The following is a 20896-nucleotide window of genomic DNA, read 5'->3' as shown; positions in this document are numbered from 1 at the left end:
TATAGTCAGGGTATAGTCGGTGTATAGTCAGTGTATAGTCAGTGTATAGTCAGTGTATAGTCAGGGTATAGTCAGGGTATAGTCAGGGTATAGTCAGGGTATAGTCAGGGTATAGTCAGGGTATAGTCAGTGTATAGTCAGGGTATAGTCAGTGTATAGTCAGGGTATAGTCAGGGTATAGTCAGGGTATAGTCAGTGTATAGTCAGTGTATAGTCAGTGTATAGTCAGTGTATAGTCAGGGTGTAGTCAGGGTGTAGTCAGGGTGTAGTCAGGGTGTAGTCAGGGTATAGTCAGTGTATAGTCAGGGTATAGTCAGGGTATAGTCAGGGTGTAGTCAGGGTATAGTCAGGGTATAGTCAGGTATAGTCAGTGTATAGTCAGTGTATAGTCAGTGTATAGTCAGTGTATAGTCAGTGTATAGTCAGTGTATAGTCAGTGTATAGTCAGTGTATAGTCAGGGTATAGTCAGGGTATAGTCAGGGTATAGTCAGTGTATAGTCAGTGTATAGTCAGTGTATAGTCAGTGTATAGTCAGTGTATAGTCAGTGTATAGTCAGGGTATAGTCAGGGTATAGTCAGTGTATAGTCAGTGTATAGTCAGTGTATAGTCAGTGTATAGTCAGTGTATAGTCAGTGTATAGTCAGGGTATAGTCAGGTATAGTCAGTGTATAGTCAGTGTATAGTCAGTGTATAGTCAGTGTATAGTCAGTGTATAGTCAGTGTATAGTCAGGGTATAGTCAGTGTATAGTCAGGGTATAGTCAGTGTATAGTCAGTGTATAGTCAGTGTATAGTCAGTGTATAGTCAGTGTATAGTCAGTGTATAGTCAGTGTATAGTCAGTGTATAGTCAGTGTATAGTCGGGGTATAGTCGGGGTATAGTCGGGGTATAGTCGGGGTATAGTCAGTGTATAGTCAGTGTATAGTCAGTGTATAGTCAGGGTATAGTCAGGGTATAGTCAGTGTATAGTCAGTGTATAGTCAGTGTATAGTTATTTGTGTATCTGTAGAAATATCCTCTCTTTAGAGAAGTAGTATTGAGAGTCTGTTGTACTGTTTTGGTGCACACGCTCCCTCCTTGCTGCCCTGCAATAAATATAGTATGAGAACCCAACTTGATACTCTCCTTTTGTAGTTTCGTTTGTCAGGGCCTTGCTAACATTAGTCTGAGCAGCAGAAAGCAGAAGGGTATGTGCTCACCCCAACACAGAGAGAGACTCGCTCTCCGTCCTTAACACACTTGAGGAAACAGTTAGAGCTGGTGAAGTTGAGCACCACAGGGACGCCCCGAAACTCTCCGTCCACACAGTCAGACTTGTAGTGATAGATGGTGATCTTCTCTGGAATAAATCAATCAATAAACAAATCAGTTATTACCATAGTAACGAAAAACATTGGGCTAAAGTTAACGTTCGCAGTCTGTAGTCCAGACTGTCCATCATCAAGTTAATATTTGTACACTAATTGCCGTGGCAACGTTTAATAAACAGTTGTATAATTGTTATTATGATAAAAGAACATGAAAATCGACGACATAATACAAAAACACATTATTCTACAACAAACCTGGAGTTGCTGACAAACTAGGAAAACTCCACATCTTATGTGTGAGTCTACGTCGAAGGTACGTGCGATATAAATAGTTTTCAATAAAGAGGTTGTCCACCTGTTGTACTTTTTCCAAGTTGCCCATTCCTCGTGACACTGAACACAAAGAGAGAGAAACAAACAGACAAAACGGGCATCAGAAAATACAATGAAGAAGATGAGGAAGCACACCTCAACAAGCTCTTCGTTTGGATGATGTCATTGTTTGGGACCCATGGAAGAGCATTGGTGAAGCAGCACAAGTGAAATAATCCCATTGTGCTGAGAGTGGAGGAGATGTGGAAGGGATCCAGTCTAGTTTATAACTATGTGGATGGGATCCAGTCTAGTTTATAACTATGTGGAGGAGATGTGGAAGGGATCCAGTCTAGTTTATAACTATGTGGAGGAGATGTGGAAGGGATCCAGTCTAGTTTATAACTATGTGGAGGAGATGTGGAAGGGATCCAGTCTAGTTTATAACTATGTGGAGGAGATGTGGAAGGGATCCAGTCTAGTTTATAACTATGTGGATGGGATCCAGTCTAGTTTATAACTATGTGGATGGGATCCAGTCTAGTTTATAACTATGTGGATGGGATGTGGAAGGGATCCAGTCTAGTTTATAACTATGTGGAGGAGATGTGGAAATGATCCAGTCTAGTTTATAACTATGTGGAGGAGAAGTGGAAGGGATCCAGTCTAGTTTATAACTATGTGGAGGAGATGTGGAAGGGATCCAGTCTAGTTTATAACTATGTGGAGGAGATGTGGAAGGGATCCAGTCTAGTTTATAACTGTGTAGAGGAGATGTGGAAGGGATCCAGTCTAGTTTATAACTATGTGGAGGAGATGTGGAAGGGATCCAGTCTAGTTTATAACTATGTGGATGGGATCCAGTCTAGTTTATAACTATGTGGATGGGATGTGGAAGGGATCCAGTCTAGTTTATAACTATGTGGAGGAGATGTGGAAATGATCCAGTCTAGTTTATAACTATGTGGAGGAGATGTGGAAGGGATCCAGTCTAGTTTATAACTATGTGGGGGAGATGTGGAAGGGATCCAGTCTAGTTTATAACTATGTGGAGGAGATGTGGAAGGGATCCAGTCTAGTTTATAACTATGTGGAAGGGATCCAGTCTAGTTCATAACTATGTGGAGGAGATGTGGAAGGGATCCAGTCTAGTTTATAACTATATGGAGGAGATGTGGAAGGGATCCAGTCTAGTTTATAACTATGTGGAGGAGATGTGAAAGGGATCCAGTCTAGTTTATAACTATGGAGGAGATGTGGAAGGGATCCAGTCTAGTTTATAACTATGTAGAGGAGATGTGGAAGGGATCCAGTCTAGTTTATAACTATGTGGAGGAGATGTGGAAGGAATCCAGTCTAGTTTATAACTATGTGGAGGAGATGTGGAAGGGATCCAGTCTAGTTTATAACTATGTGGATGGGATCCAGTCTAGTTTATAACTATGTGGATGGGATCCAGTCTAGTTTATAACTATGTGGATGGGATGTGGAAGGGATCCAGTCTAGTTTATAACTATGTGGAGGAGATGTGGAAATGATCCAGTCTAGTTTATAACTATGTGGAGGAGATGTGGAAGGGATCCAGTCTAGTTTATAACTATGTGGAGGAGATGTGGAAGGGATCCAGTCTAGTTTATAACTGTGTGGAGGAGATGTGGAAGGGATCCAGTCTAGTTTATAACTATGTGGAGGAGATGTGAAAGGGATCCAGTCTAGTTTATAACTATGTGGATGGGATCCAGTCTAGTTTACAACTATGTGGATGGGATGTGGAAGGGATCCAGTCTAGTTTATAACTATGTGGAGGAGATGTGGAAATGATCCAGTCTAGTTTATAACTATGTGGAGGAGATGTGGAAGGGATCCAGTCTAGTTTATAACTGTGTGGAGGAGATGTGGAAGGGATCCAGTCTAGTTTATAACTATGTGGAGGAGATGTGGAAGGGATCCAGTCTAGTTTATAACTATGTGGAGGAGATGTGGAAGGGATCCAGTCTAGTTTATAACTATGTGGATGGGATCCAGTCTAGTTTATAACTATGTGGATGGGATGTGGAAGGGATCCAGTCTAGTTTATAACTATGTGGAGGAGATGTGGAAATGATCCAGTCTAGTTTATAACTATGTGGAGGAGATGTGGAAGGGATCCAGTCTAGTTTATAACTATGTGGGGGAGATGTGGAAGGGATCCAGTCTAGTTTATAACTATGTGGAGGAGATGTGGAAGGGATCCAGTCTAGTTTATAACTATGTGGAAGGGATCCAGTCTAGTTCATAACTATGTGGAGGAGATGTGGAAGGGATCCAGTCTAGTTTATAACTATGTGGAGGAGATGTGGAAGGGATCCAGTCTAGTTTATAACTATGTGGAGGAGATGTGAAAGGGATCCAGTCTAGTTTATAACTATGGAGGAGATGTGAAAGGGATCCAGTCTAGTTTATAACTATGGAGGAGATGTGAAAGGGATCCAGTCTAGTTTATAACTATGGAGGAGATGTGGAAGGGATCCAGTCTAGTTTATAACTATGTAGAGGAGATGTGGAAGGGATCCAGTCTAGTTTATAACTATGTGGAGGAGATGTGGAAGGAATCCAGTCTAGTTTATAACTATGTGGAGGAGATGTGGAAGGGATCCAGTCTAGTTTATAACTATGTGGATGGGATCCAGTCTAGTTTATAACTATGTGGATGGGATCCAGTCTAGTTTATAACTATGTGGATGGGATGTGGAAGGGATCCAGTCTAGTTTATAACTATGTGGAGGAGATGTGGAAATGATCCAGTCTAGTTTATAACTATGTGGAGGAGATGTGGAAGGGATCCAGTCTAGTTTATAACTATGTGGAGGAGATGTGGAAGGGATCCAGTCTAGTTTATAACTGTGTGGAGGAGATGTGGAAGGGATCCAGTCTAGTTTATAACTATGTGGAGGAGATGTGGAAGGGATCCAGTCTAGTTTATAACTATGTGGATGGGATCCAGGTTTATAACTATGTGGATGGGATGTGGAAGGGATCCAGTCTAGTTTATAACTATGTGGAGGAGATGTGGAAATGATCCAGTCTAGTTTATAACTATGTGGAGGAGATGTGGAAGGGATCCAGTCTAGTTTATAACTGTGTGGAGGAGATGTGGAAGGGATCCAGTCTAGTTTATAACTATGTGGAGGAGATGTGGAAGGGATCCAGTCTAGTTTATAACTATGTGGAGGAGATGTGGAAGGGATCCAGTCTAGTTTATAACTATGTGGAAGGGATCCAGTCTAGTTTATAACTATGTGGAGGAGATGTGGAAGGGATCCAGTCTAGTTTATAACTATGTGGATGGGATCCAGTCTAGTTTATAACTATGTGGATGGGATCCAGGCTAGTTTATAACTATGTGGATGGGATGTGGAAGGGATCCAGTCTAGTTTATAACTATATGGAGGAGATGTGGAAATGATCCAGTCTAGTTTATAACTATGTGGAGGAGATGTGGAAGGGAACCAGTCTAGTTTATAACTATGTGAAGGAGATGTGGAAGGGATCCAGTCTAGTTTATAACTATGTGGAGGAGATGTGGAAGGGATCCAGTCTGGTTTATAACTATGTGGAAGGGATCCAGTCTAGTTTATAACTGTGTGGAGGAGATGTGGAAGGGATCCAGTCTAGTTTATAACTAAGTGGAGGAGATGTGGAAGGGATCCAGTCTAGTTTATAACTATGTGGAGGAGATGTGGAAGGGATCCAGTCTAGTTTATAAATACGTGGTGATTGTGATATGGTATTCATGACCAGGGTTTCACTTCTCTGTCGGAAAGGTCATGAGAGCCAGTAATGAGGGAAGTGTATTTCACATTACACAAAATAACCTGTATTTACTCAGAAATTATGTGATTAAATGGTTCATTCACAGTAATAAATATGAAAATAAAATATAGCTTCTATAAGCACCACTAGCCACGATTTGGAACTAGTTAAATTAAATAAATTGTAATTAGACTGTAATATAATATAAAAATGTAACTATGATTGTTTCTACAAGCACCGCTATTGCCCGCGATTTGGAACCAGGTAGAGTTGAGTATGTAGTTCCAGAAAGTATCTGTTGTCACCATACAATGTCTTCTTAAAAGCCAGGCAAAACCCAGTTACAACAGTAGAATAAAATGCTCCAGAAGCACTGCTCGGTTGGCAGTACCGATACTGTTAATAAAAGGAACAGCCTACTTACCAACCAGACGCGTTGAATCTTTTGAAGTCAGCACCAGAACATACCCAGGGTACACCCTGGTTAGATGAAAATGAAGGGTGGCCTGCTGTGGTCTAGCGTGTGGTTATATGCTGCCACTCCCCAGTGCTCATGTATCGTGTCTGCCTGGGTACGAAACCATCCCACTATCTATTGAACACAATCTTCTCCTGTCTTTCCTGTCCCCTCTACTCACTGTCCTATCAATTAAAAGCAAGTCAAAAATACAAGTGTGCTGGGAACTGCCCCCACTGCTTACAAATACATATCATTAAAACTTACCCAGGGTGACTTTGCTGGACTCTGCGACCATGACAACCTCGTTGAAGTTACAATCCGACTTGCCACAGTTGTGACAAGAGCTCCCGTCACCGCAGCCACGCCCCCTCACCACAGAGATTCTGGTGTTCGTCATGGCAACCAGGAACAGATCGTCAACCTCCCCATCGGCTTTGTTGACATCCTCTTCTGTGAGGTCTTCCATGGGGTGATAGGAGTCACTTTGTTCAGGGACGATACATGACGTTATACATTTATATGGAGATTCGTGTGAGGCCAGTGGTCCATTAAAACAGGGTTTCCCCAAACTAGGTCCCGGGGCACCCTGGGTGAACGCTTTGGTTTTTACCCCAGGCACTACGCAGCTGATTCAAATAATCAACGCTTGACGATGAGTTGGGTATTTGAATCAGCTGTGTAATGCTACGGCAGAAACCTAAACGTGCTCGGGGTTTGGGAAACATCCAAATACAATCTACACTAAATATAATATGCGTGTCAACACTCGTTCCAGGAATATACAGTGAGCTCTAAACATATTGGCTTGTGACATATTTTTGGGGGGGTTTGACTCTGTACTCCAGCACTTTGGATTTGAAATGATACAATGACTGTGAGTTTAATTGCAGACTGTCAGCTTTAATACAGCTAATGTATTATTTACTATTCATTTCTATTGGGCACAAAATGATCTAAAAAAACTACCAAAACAAACAGCAAATGCATCCAACAAATTTGTAGAGTCACAAGTTTCATGTAAATCATTACGTGCGGAATATGGGACCAAATACTTAACTATGTATTAAAGTAGTAAAAAGTTAAGTACATTTGTCCCAATACTTTTGGTCCCCTAAAATGTGGGGACTATGTACGAAAACAGTTAATGGATGATTGACTGACTGAGTGATTGAGTGACTGGTTGATTGATTCAGCCCACCTCTCCAGGTCGTCCAGGTCATCCTCTCGTCTCATCTCCAGACTGAAGCTGAGTATGGTGCTCTCCTTGGAGACCGGGTGGAGAGCCCTGGCCTCAGCCCCCTCCTCTGGGCATCTCCCTGGTGGAGGAGCCCTGCTGGCTTGGTGGACAGTCTAGAGAGATGGGAAGATAACAGACAAGACTATCTGAATAACAACACTGATGTCCTTCCTCTTCCTACATGGAGAGGTGAAGAAACCTGTGTACCATAAACAACAGCATCACTGCTGTCAATGTAAGGGACTTCATTAACATGGGAAACATATGTTTACATTGCCAAAGCAAGTGAAAGATACAATTAAAATAAACATTTTTTTTTACATCACACTCACAATAGTTCCAAAAGGATAAAAGACATTTCAAAAGTCATTATGTCTATATACAGTGTTGTAATGTTGTGCAAATAGTTCAAGTACAAAAGGGAAAATAAATAAACATAAATATGGGTTGTATTTACAATGCTGTTTGTTCTTCACTGGTTGACCTTTTCTTATGGCAACAGGTCACACATCTTGCTGCTGTGATGTCACACTGTGGTATTTCACCCAGTAGATATGAGAGTTTATCAAAATTGGATTTGATTTAAAAAATGTTTATGGTTCTGTACAATCTGAGGGAAATATGTGTCTCTAATATAGTCATACATTAGGCAGGAGGTTAGGAAGTGCAGCTCAGTTTCCACCTCATTTTGTGGGCAGTGAGCACATAGCCTGTCTTCTCTTGAGAGCCAGGTCTGCCTACGGCGGCCTTTCTCAATAGCAAGGCTATGTTAACGGAGTCTGTACAAAGATTTCCTTAAGTTTGGGTCAGTCACAGTGGTCAGGTATTCTGCCACTGTGTACTCTCCGTTTTGGGCCAAATAGCATTCTAGTTTACTCTGTTTTTTTGTTAATTCTTTCCAATGTGTCAAGTAATGATATTTTAGTTTTCTGATGATTTGGTTGGGTGTAATTGTGTTGCTGTCCTGGGGCTCTGTGGGTGTGTTTGTGAACAGAGCTCCAGGACCAACTTGCTTAGGAGACTCTTCTCTCTGTAGTGGTTTGCTTTGTATCATTTTCATAGCTTTTTTCCGAATTTTGATCATCAGCGGGTATCAGCCAAATTCTGCTCTGCATTATTTGGTGTTTTATGTTGTACACTGAGGATAGTTTTGCAGAATTAAGCATGCAGATTTGGTGCTTGTCCCATTTTATGAATTCTTGGTTGGTGAGCGGACCTCCCAACCATAAAGGGTAATGGGTTCTATAACTGATTCTATAACTGATTCAAGTATTTTTAGCCAGATTCTAATTGGTATGTTGAATTTTATGTTCCTTTTGATGGCACATGTTCTAGCTAGGCGAGCCTTGTCTCTCAGATCATTCACAGCTTTGTGGAAGTGACCTGTGGTCCCGATGTTTAGGCCAGGGTATGTATCGTTTTTTGTGTGTTCTAGGGCAACAGTGTCTAGATGGAATTTGTATTTGTTGACCTGGCAACTGGAACTTTTTTGGAACACCATTATATTTTGTCTTACTGAGATTTACTGTCAGGGCCCAGGTCTGACAAAATTCCCCTGTCGCTCTCTCTCTCTCTCTCCCTCTCTCTCTCTCTCTGACTAATATTCAAATTCATGGGTTCAAACAGTGACTCAAAACAGCAATCAATGTTAGTCACTTCTGGTAAATATCTTATTCATAGGTTGCACCTCAGTCATACCATTGTTATGAAAATGATCAAGCCGCCCTCTACCAGCAGCGTTTTCCTTCTAAATTGGGCTACAATGAAAATGATGTCATGGGTAAAATGTATTGGTTGCAGGTTTTTGGGCTACTTTTAAGTGTCTTAAAAATATATATTTCACTGTAACCTGCTGCCTCTGACTTTCAGGCAGTGAGGCAGCCTGTTGCTGAGTGAGTGAACTATTTGCACATCCTTACATCACTGTATATAGACATAATATGACATTTGATATGTCTTTATTCTTTTGTAACTTCTGTTACAGTGTAATGTTTACTGTTCATTTGTATTGTTTATTATCTACTTCACTTGTTTTAGAAATGTTAACAATACATATCCTATGCCAAAAAAAGCCCCTAATTAACATTGAAACTGAGTGAGTGAGCGGTGGGGGAGCGCCGGAGTACCTATTGAAACTTTGAGCCCGAGCGGTGGGGAGCAGCCATGTCAGTGAATAAAAGTTGTCAAAACCCGCGTGCAAGTACGATACACCAAAAAAAACGAATGGTAATACTAACTATTTTTAGCACGCGGCCACACGTGCTACACTTCAATTGTGATCATGGCCACAGTGCTAACTCAATTGTGATCATGGCCACAGTGCTAACTCAATTGTGATCATGGCCACAGTGCTAACTCAATTGTGATCATGGTCACAGTGCTAACTCAATTGTGATCATGGTCACAGTGCTAACTCAATTGTGATCATGGTCACAGTGCTAACTCAATTGTGATCATGGTCACAGTGCTAACTCAATTGTGATCATGGCCACAGTGCTAACTCAATTGTGATCATGGTCACAGTGCTAACTCAATTGTGATCATGGTCACAGTGCTAACTCAATTGTGATCATGGCCACAGTGCTAACTCAATTGTGATCATGGCCACAGTGCTAACTCAATTGTGATCATTGCCACAGTGCTAACTCAATTGTGATCATGGCCACAGTGCTAACTCAATTGCCAATCAGCTGTTTGTTGGAATTGATTATATTGAAAGTAAGTCAGTCAGATTAGACTACAGGTAAATAAATAAAAACACTGGCTGTTGTTGACAAGCATAGGTCTATTGTTCACATTTGGTTGCCTATTCGGCAACTGAAGCACTTATTACCTTGAAATCGCCTCGATATTCATGTTGAATGAATTAGTCTGTCAATTCGAACTAAGCAAGCTGCTAAATCGTTCATGTTACATCTTGCCTAGGCTACTGTAGGCTATCTGAAATGAGATGTAGGTCTATCAGGGGCTATAAGCTACCTGCCTCCAGCTAACCAAACCATGGCAAAGTTGAATTACAATCATAAACCTGGATTTTAGTCATTAGGCCTACGCTGATTGAAATGACAAGTCAATCTCGCAAATAGGCCATTTATAATGGTTTGTAGTCTTAACATCTGGCACATTTTTCAGAAAATAGCCCAACATTCGTTTTTTAAGTTTAATAAGGGCAAATTATCTTTTCTCTCGCAAAATATAATATGGCACCGAAGAGGATGAACGTTTTACATGCTCCTAACCAACTTGTTCGTTTTTTTGCGCTGTTTGTAACTTGTTTTTTAACTTATTTTGTACATAATGTTGCTGCTACCATCTCTTATGACCAAAAAATAACTTCTGGACATCAGAACAGCGATTACTCACCACGAACTGGAAGAAGCTTTTTCTTTAACGAGTCCGACGAGACGGATATACTGCTTTCCCGGGAACAGGCCCAAATCCCCGTTATTTGCGTGAAGAAACGATGGAGGAAAAGAAGGTGCTGAGAATCCGTAGACCGAGCGAGTAAACTCCCACTGTTATCCGTTCTACTGGCAAGCATGCAATCATTGGAAAATAAAATGAATGACCTACGATTACGTTTATCCTACCAACGGGACATTAAAAACTGTAATATCTTGTGTTTCACCGAGTCGTGACTGAACGAAGACACAGACAATATAGAGCTGGCGGGATTTTCCATGCACTGGCAGAACAGAGAAGAAGCTACGTCTGGTAAGAGAAGGGGTGGGGGTGTGTGTCTTTTTGTCAATAACGGGGATGTCTAAAATATTAAAGAAGTCTCGAGGTATTGCTCGCCTGAGATAGAGTACCTTATGATAAGCTGTAGACCACACTATCTACCAAGAGAGTTCTCATCTATATTATTCGTAGCCATCTATTTATCACCACAGACCAATGCTGGCACTAAGACCGCACTCAACCAACTCGATAAGGCCATAAACAAACAAGGAAATGCTCATCCAGAAGCAGCGCTCCTAGTGGCCGGGGACTTTAATGCAGGCAAGCTTAAATCAGTTGTACCACATTTTTACCAGCATGTCACATGTGCAACCAGAGGGGGGAATAAAATAAATAAAATAAAAACAAAAGCCAAACTTTACTCCACACAGAGATGCAAACAAAGCTCTCCGCCGCCCTCCATTTGGCAAATCTGACCATAATTCTATCCTCCTGATTCCTGCTTTACAAACAAAAACTAAAGCAGGAAGTACCGGTGACTTGCTCAATATGGAAGTGGTCAGATGACGCGGATGCTACGCTACAGGACTGTTTTGCAGCACAGACTGGAATATGTTCCAGGATTCATCCATTGGCGTTGAGGAGTACACCACCTCAGTCATCGGCTTCATCAATAAGTGTATCGACGACGTCGTCCCCACAGTGACTGTATGTACATACCCCAACCAGAAGCCATGGATTACAGGTAACATCCGCATCGAGCTAAAGCTGCCGCTTTCAAGGAGCGGGACACTAATCTGGACGCTTATAAGAAATTCCACTATGCCCTCAGACAAACCATCAAACTAGCAAAGCATCAATACAGGATTAACATCTTGAGTGTAAGGGGCAGTATTTTCGTTTTTGGCAACAAAAAAAAACGTACCCATTTGAAACTGCCTATTTCTCAGGCCCAGAAACTAGAATATGCATATAATTGTCAGATTAGGATAGAAAACACTCTAAAGTTTCCAAAACTGTCAAAATATTGTCTGTGAGTATAACAGAACTGATATTGCAGGTGAAAACCTGAGGAAAATCCAACCAGGAAGTGCTGTTTTTCCTGAAAGCTCTCTGTTCCATTGGATGCCTTGCCTCCATTTAAAGGGATATCAACCAGATTCCTTTTCCTATGGCTTCCTCAAGCTGTGAACAGTCTTTAGACATAGTTTCAGGCTTTTCTTTTGAAAAATGAGTGAGAAAGAACCCATCGCGTCAGTGGATGGCAGAGTTTTTCATGCGCATCAGCCATTTTCTCTCTCTCGCCTATGGAAGAAGCTACATTCCGGTTGACATATTATCGATTATATATTGTAAAAACAACCTGAGGATTGATTATAAAAAACATCTGGCATCTTTCTACGCACTTTACGGATACTATTTGGAATTTTCGTCTGCGATGTCGTGACCGCTCGAGCCTGTAGATTTCTGAACATAACGAGCCAAACAAATGGAGCTATTTTGGATATAAAAATAATTTTTATGGAACAAAAGGAATTTTTATTATGTAATTTTATTTATTATGTATGGAGTCTCGTGAGTGCAAACATCCGAAAATCATCAAAGGTAAGCAATCTACTTGGCTGCTAGCTGTTTGTAATATTTTGTCTACTGAGAGAGATGTTCTTACATAAACACTTGTTATGCTTTCGCCGAAAAGCTTTATTGAAATCTGACACACCAGGTGGATTAACAACAAATTAAGCTGTGTTTTGCTATATTGCACTTGTGATTTCATGGAAATTAAATATTTTTAGTAATTTAATTTGGCGCTGTGCAATTCAGCGGATGTTGATGAAAATGATCCCGCTGACGGGATGGGTGCGTCAAGAAGTTAAGATTGAATCCTACTACGCCGGCTCTGATGCTCGTCGGATGTGGCAGGGCTTGAAAACTATTACGGACTACAAAGGGAAACCCAGACACGGGCTGCCCAGTGACGCGAGCCTACCAGCCGAGCTAAATGCCTTTTATGCTCGCTTCGAGGTAAGCAACACTGAAGTAGGCATGAGAGCACCAGCTGTTCTGGATGACTTTGTGATAATGCTCTCAGTAGCCGATGTGAGCAAGACCTTTAAACAGGTCAACATTCACAAAGCCGTGGGACAGACGGATTACCAGGACGTGTACTCAAAGCATGCATGGACCAACTGGCAAGTGTCTTCACTGATATTTTCAACCTCTCCCTGACCGAGTCTGTCATACCTACATGTTTCAAGCAGACCACCATAGGACTACAGGAAAAGGAGGGCCGAACAGGCCCCCATTAACATTGACGGGGCTGTAGTGGAGAGGGTCAAGAGTTCAAGTTCCTTGGTGCCCATATCACCAACGAACTATCATGGTCCAAACACACCAAGACAGTCATGAAGAGGGCACGACAAAACCTTTTCCCCCTCAGGAGACTGAAAAGATTTGGGTCCCCAGATCCTTAAAAAGTTCAGCACCTTCAAGAGCATCTCATTGTCTGGCTCGACTGTAAATGCTCCTTCCAGACTCACATTAAGAATCTTCAATCCAAACTTAAATATAGATTCGGCTTCCTATTTCGCAACAAAGCCTCCCTTCACTCATGCTGCCAAACATACTCTCGTAAAACTGACTATCCTACCGATCCTTGACTTCAGCGATGTCATTTACAAAATAGCCTCCAACACTCTACTCAGCAAATTGAATGCAGTCTATCACAGTGCCATTCGTTTTGTCACCAAAGCCCCATACACTACCCACCCCTGCGATTTGTATGCTCTCGTTGGCTGGTCCTCGCTACATATTCGTCGCCAAACACACTGGCTCCAGGTCATCTATAAATCTTTGCTAGGTAAAGCTCCGCCTTATCTCAACTCACTGGTCACCATAGCAACACCCAACCGTCACATGTGCTCCAGCAGGTATATTTCACTGGCCATCCCCAAAGCCAACACCTCTTTTGGCCACCTTTCCTTCCAGTTCTCTACTGCCAGTGACTGGAACTAATTACAAAAATAAATCAAATATAAAATCACTGAAGTTGGAGACATATCTTCCTCACTAACTTTAAGTGTCAGCTGTCAGAGCAGCTTACCGATCGCTGCAGCCCATCTGTAAATAGCCCAGCCAACCAACTACCTACCTCATCCCCATATTTGTTTTTCTGCTCTTTTGCACACTAGTGTTTCTACTTGCACATATCACTCCAGTGTAAGTTGCTAAATTGTTGCTAAATTGTAATTACTTCGCCTATTTATTGCCTTACCTCCTTACTTCATTTGCACACCGTGTACACAGATTTTTCTATTGTGTTATTGACTGTATGTTTGTTTATCCCCTGTGTAACTGTGTTGTTTTTGTCGCACTGCTTTGTTTTATCTTGGCCAGGTCGCAGTTCTCAACTGGCCTACCTGGTTAAATGAAAAATTTAATAAAATACAGAGGTAGTGCGTATGGCCCAATACGTCACTGGGGCCAAGCTTCCTGCCATCCAGGACCTATATACCAGGCAGTGTCAGAGGAAAGCCCATAAAATTGTAGGAGACTCCAGTCACCCAAGTTATAGACTGTTTTCTCTGCTACCGCACAGCAAGCGGTACCAGAGCGCCAAGTCTTGGACCAAAAGGCTCCTCAACAGCTTCTACCCCCAAGCAATAAGACGGCTGAGATATTTTCTTCTTCTTGAACTGCACTGGTGGTTGAGGGCTATAAGTAAAGCATTTCACGGTAAAGTCTACACTTGTTGTATTCGGCGCATGTGACAAATAAAATTAGATTTCATTTGATTTTGTACACTGCTACTATTCGCTGATTATCATCTATGCATAGTCCCTTCAACCCTACCTACATGTACAGATTACCTCAACTAACCTGTACCCCACACACTGACTCGGTACCCCCTGTATATAGATAGCCTCGTTATTGTTATTGTGTTACTTTTTATTATTTTTTTACTTTAGTTTATTTGGTAAATATTTTCTTAAATCTTCTTGAACTGCACTATTTGTTAAGGGCTTGTAAAGTAATAATTTCAGGGTAAGGTCTACAATTGTTGTACTTGGCGCATGTAACAAATAAAGTTTGATTTGATATTCAAATTCCTTAGCTCGTCATATTAGTTCACAATAATTAGTATTTTGATGGAAAACAGAATTTTGTTTCTTAAGTCTTTAGAAGTTAAGTCGAAATTCACTCAATAACGTTATTGAAAAAATGGTTTATTGGCTAATTGTGCCAACTCCTTTCTTGCTGCGAAAAAAAATAACAATGGTTAGTGTTTAGGCCTTGTGGGTGGGTTTTGAGTTATCAATTTCCGCCATATCTGGCAACCCTGACGAGCGGCGTAATAGGGGTGCCCTAAAGTCGTGATAAATCCAGTCATTCTGGACGGAGGGTGTTTAGTCTAAATTACACTATAGTACCTGGAAATAAGATGACATTGCTAAATATTTACTTAGAAACAACTTTTCCAGCATTATCATGTCGTCAAATTTACTTTAGACAGATGGCAATGTTGTCATTAGCTAGCAAATTTCGTCAAAAATAGCTAGCAATGCTAACGGCAGCTACCTCAATTTTAGCTAACGTTATACTGCATCTAAAGTCAATCTGGCGACATCAAAACGAGGACAAAAGGTTTTGCTACTAATTATTTGCATCCTTTTGAATGGCATTGTTTTTAAAACTTTTGATGAAATCTTAAATCAGTGCTCATTGACAATACATTTTAGTAGAATGCTCAGTTGGGCATTAGTTCAAAACAATACTGTGATGAAACATGCAACCCATGAAGAGAGTGGAGTGATATAAGAACTCTCCTCCAGCTATATCACTCACCAACATGGGGTTTCCTTCCGTCAGAATCTTGGCGAAGGCCTCTGGGGATAGATCCTGTAGGTCCACTCCATTGATGGTCAGGAGCTTGTCTCCTTCACTGAGGAACAACAACACCACATACCTGTTTTATATATATTTGTATATATTTATTATGTTTTTTCATTGCAACTGCCAACCACAGGAGGACTCAATGAGTGTAAACTGCCTGCTGCCGCTCTGCTAATCATCAGATGCAGGAAGGAGAGGAGGTAGAGGGCCCACGTGGGCAACTCTTAAAAAATATTCAGCTAATGTCTTCTGGCATGTAAATTATGTAGATTTGCATGATATGCATTTAAAAAAGGGGATCTCTATAAAAAAATAAAAAAAAGCCCTGGGGCCTATGATTTCTTAATATGGCCCTGCACAGACCCTGTGGTTTAATCTACACAGACCCCGTGGTTTAATCTACACAGACCCCATGGTTTAATCTACACAGACCCCATGGTTTAATCTACACAGACCCCGTGGTTTAATCTACACAGACCCCGTGGTTCAATCTACACAGACCCCATGGTTTAATCTACACAGACCCCGTGGTTTAATCTACACAGACCCCGTGGTTTAATCTACACAGACCCCATGGTTTAATCTACACAGACCCCGTGGTTTAATCTACACAGACCCCGTGGTTTAATCTACACAGACCCCGTGGTTTAATCTACACAGACCCCGTGGTTTAATCTACACAGACCCCGTGGTTTAATCTACACAGACCCCATGGTTTAATCTACACAGACCCCATGGTTTAATCTACACAGACCCCGTGGTTCAATCTACACAGACCCCGTGGTTTAATCTACACAGACCCCATGGTTTAATCTACACAGACCCTGTGGTTTAATCTACACAGACCCCGTGGTTCAATCTACACAGACCCCGTGGTTTAATCTACACAGACCCCATGGTTTAATCTACACAGACCCCGTGGTTCAATCTACACAGACCCCGTGGTTTAATCTACACAGACCCCATGGTTTAATCTACACAGACCCCGTGGTTTAATCTACACAGACCCCGTGGTTCAATCTACACAGACCCCATGGTTTAATCTACACAGACCCCGTGGTTTAATCTACACAGACCCCATGGTTCAATCTACACAGACCCCGTGGTTTAATCTACACAGACCCCGTGGTTCAATCTACACAGACCCCGTGGTTCAATCTACACAGACCCCGTGGTTCAATCTACACAGACCCTGTGGTTCAATCTACACAGACCCCGTGGTTTAATCTACACAGACCCCATGGTTTAATCTACACAGACCCCGTGGTTCAATCTACACAGACCCCGTGGTTCAATCTACACAGACCCCGTGGTTTAATCTACACAGACCCCGTGGTTCAATCTACACAGACCCCGTGGTTTAATCTACACAGACCCCATGGTTCAATCTACACAGACCCCGTGGTTCAATCTACACAGACCCCATGGTTTAATCTACACAGACCCTGTGGTTCAATCTACACAGACCCCGTGGTTCAATCTACACAGACCCCATGGTTTAATCTACACAGACCCTGTGGTTCAATCTACACAGACCCCATGGTTTAATCTGTACAGACCCTGTGGTTCAATCTACACAGACCCCGTGGTTTAATCTACACAGACCCCGTGGTTTAATATACACAGACCCCATGGTTCAATCTACACAGACCCCGTGGTTTAATATACACAGACCCCATGGTTCAATCTAAACAGACCCTGTGGTTTAATCTACACAGACCCCATGGTTCAATCTACACAGACCCCGTGGTTTAATCTACACAGACCCTGTGGTTTAATCTACACAGACCCTGTGGTTTAATCTACACAGACCCTGTGGTTCAATCTACACAGACCCCATGGTTTATTCTACACAGACCCCATGGTTTAATCTACACAGACCCCGTGGTTTAATCTACACAGACCCCGTGGTTTAATCTACACAGACCCCGTGGTTCAATCTACACAGACCCCGTGGTTTATTCTACACAGACCCCATGGTTTAATCTACACAGACCCCATGGTTTAATCTACACAGACCCCATGGTTTAATCTACACAGACCCCGTGGTTCAATCTACACAGACCCCATGGTTTAATCTACACAGACCCCGTGGTTCAATCTACACAGACCCCATGGTTTAATCTACACAGACCCCGTGGTTTAATCTACACAGACCCCATGGTTTAATCTGTACAGACCCCATGGTTCAATCTACACAGACCCCATGGTTCAATCTACACAGACCCCATGGTTTAATCTACACAGACCCCGTGGTTCAATCTACACAGACCCCATGGTTCAATCTACACAGACCCCATGGTTCAATCTACACAGACCCCGTGGTTCAATCTACACAGACCCCGTGGTTCAATCTACACAGACCCCATGGTTCAATCTACACAGACCCCATGGTTCAATCCACACAGACCCCGTGGTTTAATCTACACAGACCCTGTGGTTTAATCTACACAGACCCCATGGTTCAATCTACACAGACCCCATGGTTCAATCTACACAGACCCCATGGTTCAATCCACACAGACCCCGTGGTTTAATCTACACAGACCCTGTGGTTTAATCTACACAGACCCCATGGTTCAATCTACACAGACCCTATGGTTTAATCTACACAGACCCTGTGGTTTAAGATACACAGACCCCATGGTTTAATCTACACAGACCCTGTGGTTTAATCTACACAGACCCTGTGGTTTAATCTACACAGACCCCATGGTTCAATCTACACAGACCCCATGGTTTAATCTACACAGACCCCGTGGTTCAATCTACACAGACCCTGTGGTTCAATCTACACAGACCCTGTGGTTTACTCTACACAGACCCCATGGTTTAATCTACACAGACCCCGTGGTTCAATCTACACAGACCCCATGGTTTAATCTACACAGACCCCATGGTTTAATCTACACAGACCCCGTGGTTTAATCTACACAGACCCCGTGGTTTAATCTACACAGACCCCATGGTTTAATCTACACAGACCCTGTGGTTTAATCTACACAGACCCCATGGTTTAATCTGGTTTAATCACAGACCCCGTGGTTTAATCTACACAGACCCCATGGTTTAATCTACACAGACCCCTTGGTTCAATCTACACAGACCCATTGGTTTAATCTACACAGACCCCATGGTTTAATCTACACAGACCCCATGGTTTAATCTACACAGACCCCGTGGTTCAATCTACACAGACCCCATGTGTTTTGTATTGACCCCGGGTTTAATCTACACAGACCCCATGGTTCAATCTACACAGACCCTGTGGTTTAATCTACACAGACCCCCTGTGGTTCAATCTACACAGACCCCGTGGTTCAATCTACACAGACCCCGTGGTTCAATCTACACAGACCCTGTGGTTCAATCTACACAGACCCCGTGGTTTAATCTACACAGACCCCATGGTTTAATCTACACAGACCCTGTGGTTCAATCTACACAGACCCCGTGGTTCAATCTAGCCAGACCCTGTGGTTTAATCTATGGTTCAATCTACACAGACCCCGTGGTTTAATCTACACAGACCCTGTGTTTAATCTACACAGACCCCGTAGGTTCTGACCCCATGGTTTAATCTGTACAGACCCTGTGGTTTTCTACACAGACCCCGTGGTTCAATTTTCTTGTTGTGACCCCGTGGTTTTAATCTAAAGACCCCGTGGTAAATCTACACAGACCCATGGTTTAATCTGTAACCTGACCCTGTGGTTCAATCTATACAGACCCCATGGTTTAATCACACAGACCCCGTGGTTCAATCCACACAGACCCTGTGGTTTAATCTACACAGACCCCATGGTTCAATCTACACAGACCCCATGGTTAAATCTACACAGACCTGGAGAAAAACAATACAGCTTTTTATGACATTCAGGGGTGGAATTACCAAATGAAATAACTCTGTGACCTCACCCCTGACATTAGATCAAAAACTCTTTCCTTACATCATAAAGGAGTTTTACTCTGGGAAGTCCCTCTTGTTTCCCTCTGAAATGTCTCAACTCCTCTATCCTTAAAAGGTTTCAACCTACAGTATATTCAAATTCTTCACAGATAAACAGAGGTTATCAGAGGTTACCTGGCGAAGGCTCCTCCTCCTTGTCCTCCTTTCTTGAACTTGAGGATCTTCTCCACTTCATAGTGGTGTTTCCCATCCTCCTCTGTGTGAAGTATAGAGATACCTCCCTTCACAGGTGAATCCTATGGACCGGAATGGAAATCATAGCAACTCACATTACCATACATGGTCGAAAACAAAGCCTAAGCCTCCACGTGACGAATACTACTGTATACATTGTTGAAAACAAAGCCTAAACCTCCACGTGACGAATACTACTGTATACATTGTTGAAAACAAAGCCTAAACCTCCACGTGACGAATACTACTGTATACATTGTTGAAAAGACCAAAGATCCCTGATCCCTCACATTTCTACTACCCTACCCTACATTGTTACAATTCAAATAGAAAACTACAACATAAACTGGAAGGGAAGTGATGCAGTCATATCACTTACTGTGATATCCATATCCTCCTCTAGGTCTCCCCACTGGTAGTGTGTAGGCAGTCTTCCTACTGGTAGTGTGTAGGCAGTCTCCCCACTGGTATTATGTAGGCAGTCTTCCTACTGGTAGTATGTAGGCAGTCTTCCTACTGGTAGTGTGTAGGCAGTCTCCCCACTGGTATTATGTAGGCAGTCTTCCTACTGGTAGTATGTACGCAGTCTTCCTACTGGTAGTATGTACACAGTCTCCCTACTGGTAGTGTGTAGGCAGTCTTCCTACTGGTAGTATGTACACAGTCTCCCTACTGGTAGTGTGTAGGCAGTCTTCCTACTGGTAGTATGTACGCAGTCTCCTACTGGTAGTATGTACGCAGTCTCCCTACTGGTAGTATGTACGCAGTCTCCCTACTGGTAGTGAGTGTTGACAGTCTCCTCACTGGTAGTGTGTGGGCAGTGCCACAAGTCCTGACTTAAATAGCTTTGTATAGGAGGGTTGACCAGGCACTTCTGCATCATGTGAACCGAGCAGCCAGAGAGGAAGTAGGTACACGCACACAAGAGGGACTATTATTTTGCCAAAAGAGGATCTTCTGCAGAACGAGGAACTGGTCATGAGTTGTAAAATGGAAAAACAATAGATTACAAGAACACAGCTGTTTGAGTGTTAAATGGACAATTCACAGTCTGCTTGTGCACTA

General features: G+C 42.3%; 1 protein-coding gene across 1 annotated transcript in view; it reads right to left on the bottom strand.

The window, feature by feature from the left end:
• LOC118381390 (uncharacterized) overlaps positions 1–20669 on the bottom strand; it is a 29993-nt gene extending 9324 nt beyond the window's left edge. Inside the window, exons 1-7 of the mRNA XM_052500078.1 lie at positions 20211–20669; positions 19772–19893; positions 15640–15736; positions 7075–7226; positions 6141–6358; positions 1568–1705; positions 1202–1341 (exon numbers count right to left, since the gene is read on the bottom strand). Coding sequence (XP_052356038.1) covers positions 1202–1341; positions 1568–1705; positions 6141–6358; positions 7075–7226; positions 15640–15736; positions 19772–19893; positions 20211–20222 — 879 coding nt within the window. The 5' untranslated portion in view covers positions 20223–20669. The remainder of the gene's footprint in view (positions 1–1201; positions 1342–1567; positions 1706–6140; positions 6359–7074; positions 7227–15639; positions 15737–19771; positions 19894–20210) is intronic.
• Positions 20670–20896: the final 227 nt, after the last annotated feature.

The sequence above is a fragment of the Oncorhynchus keta genome, chromosome 37, assembly GCF_023373465.1.
Source record: "Oncorhynchus keta strain PuntledgeMale-10-30-2019 chromosome 37, Oket_V2, whole genome shotgun sequence".
Classification (NCBI taxonomy): domain Eukaryota; kingdom Metazoa; phylum Chordata; class Actinopteri; order Salmoniformes; family Salmonidae; genus Oncorhynchus; species Oncorhynchus keta.
The sequence above is the reverse complement of the archived record's forward strand: the minus strand, read 5'-3'. Positions and strand labels throughout refer to the sequence as shown.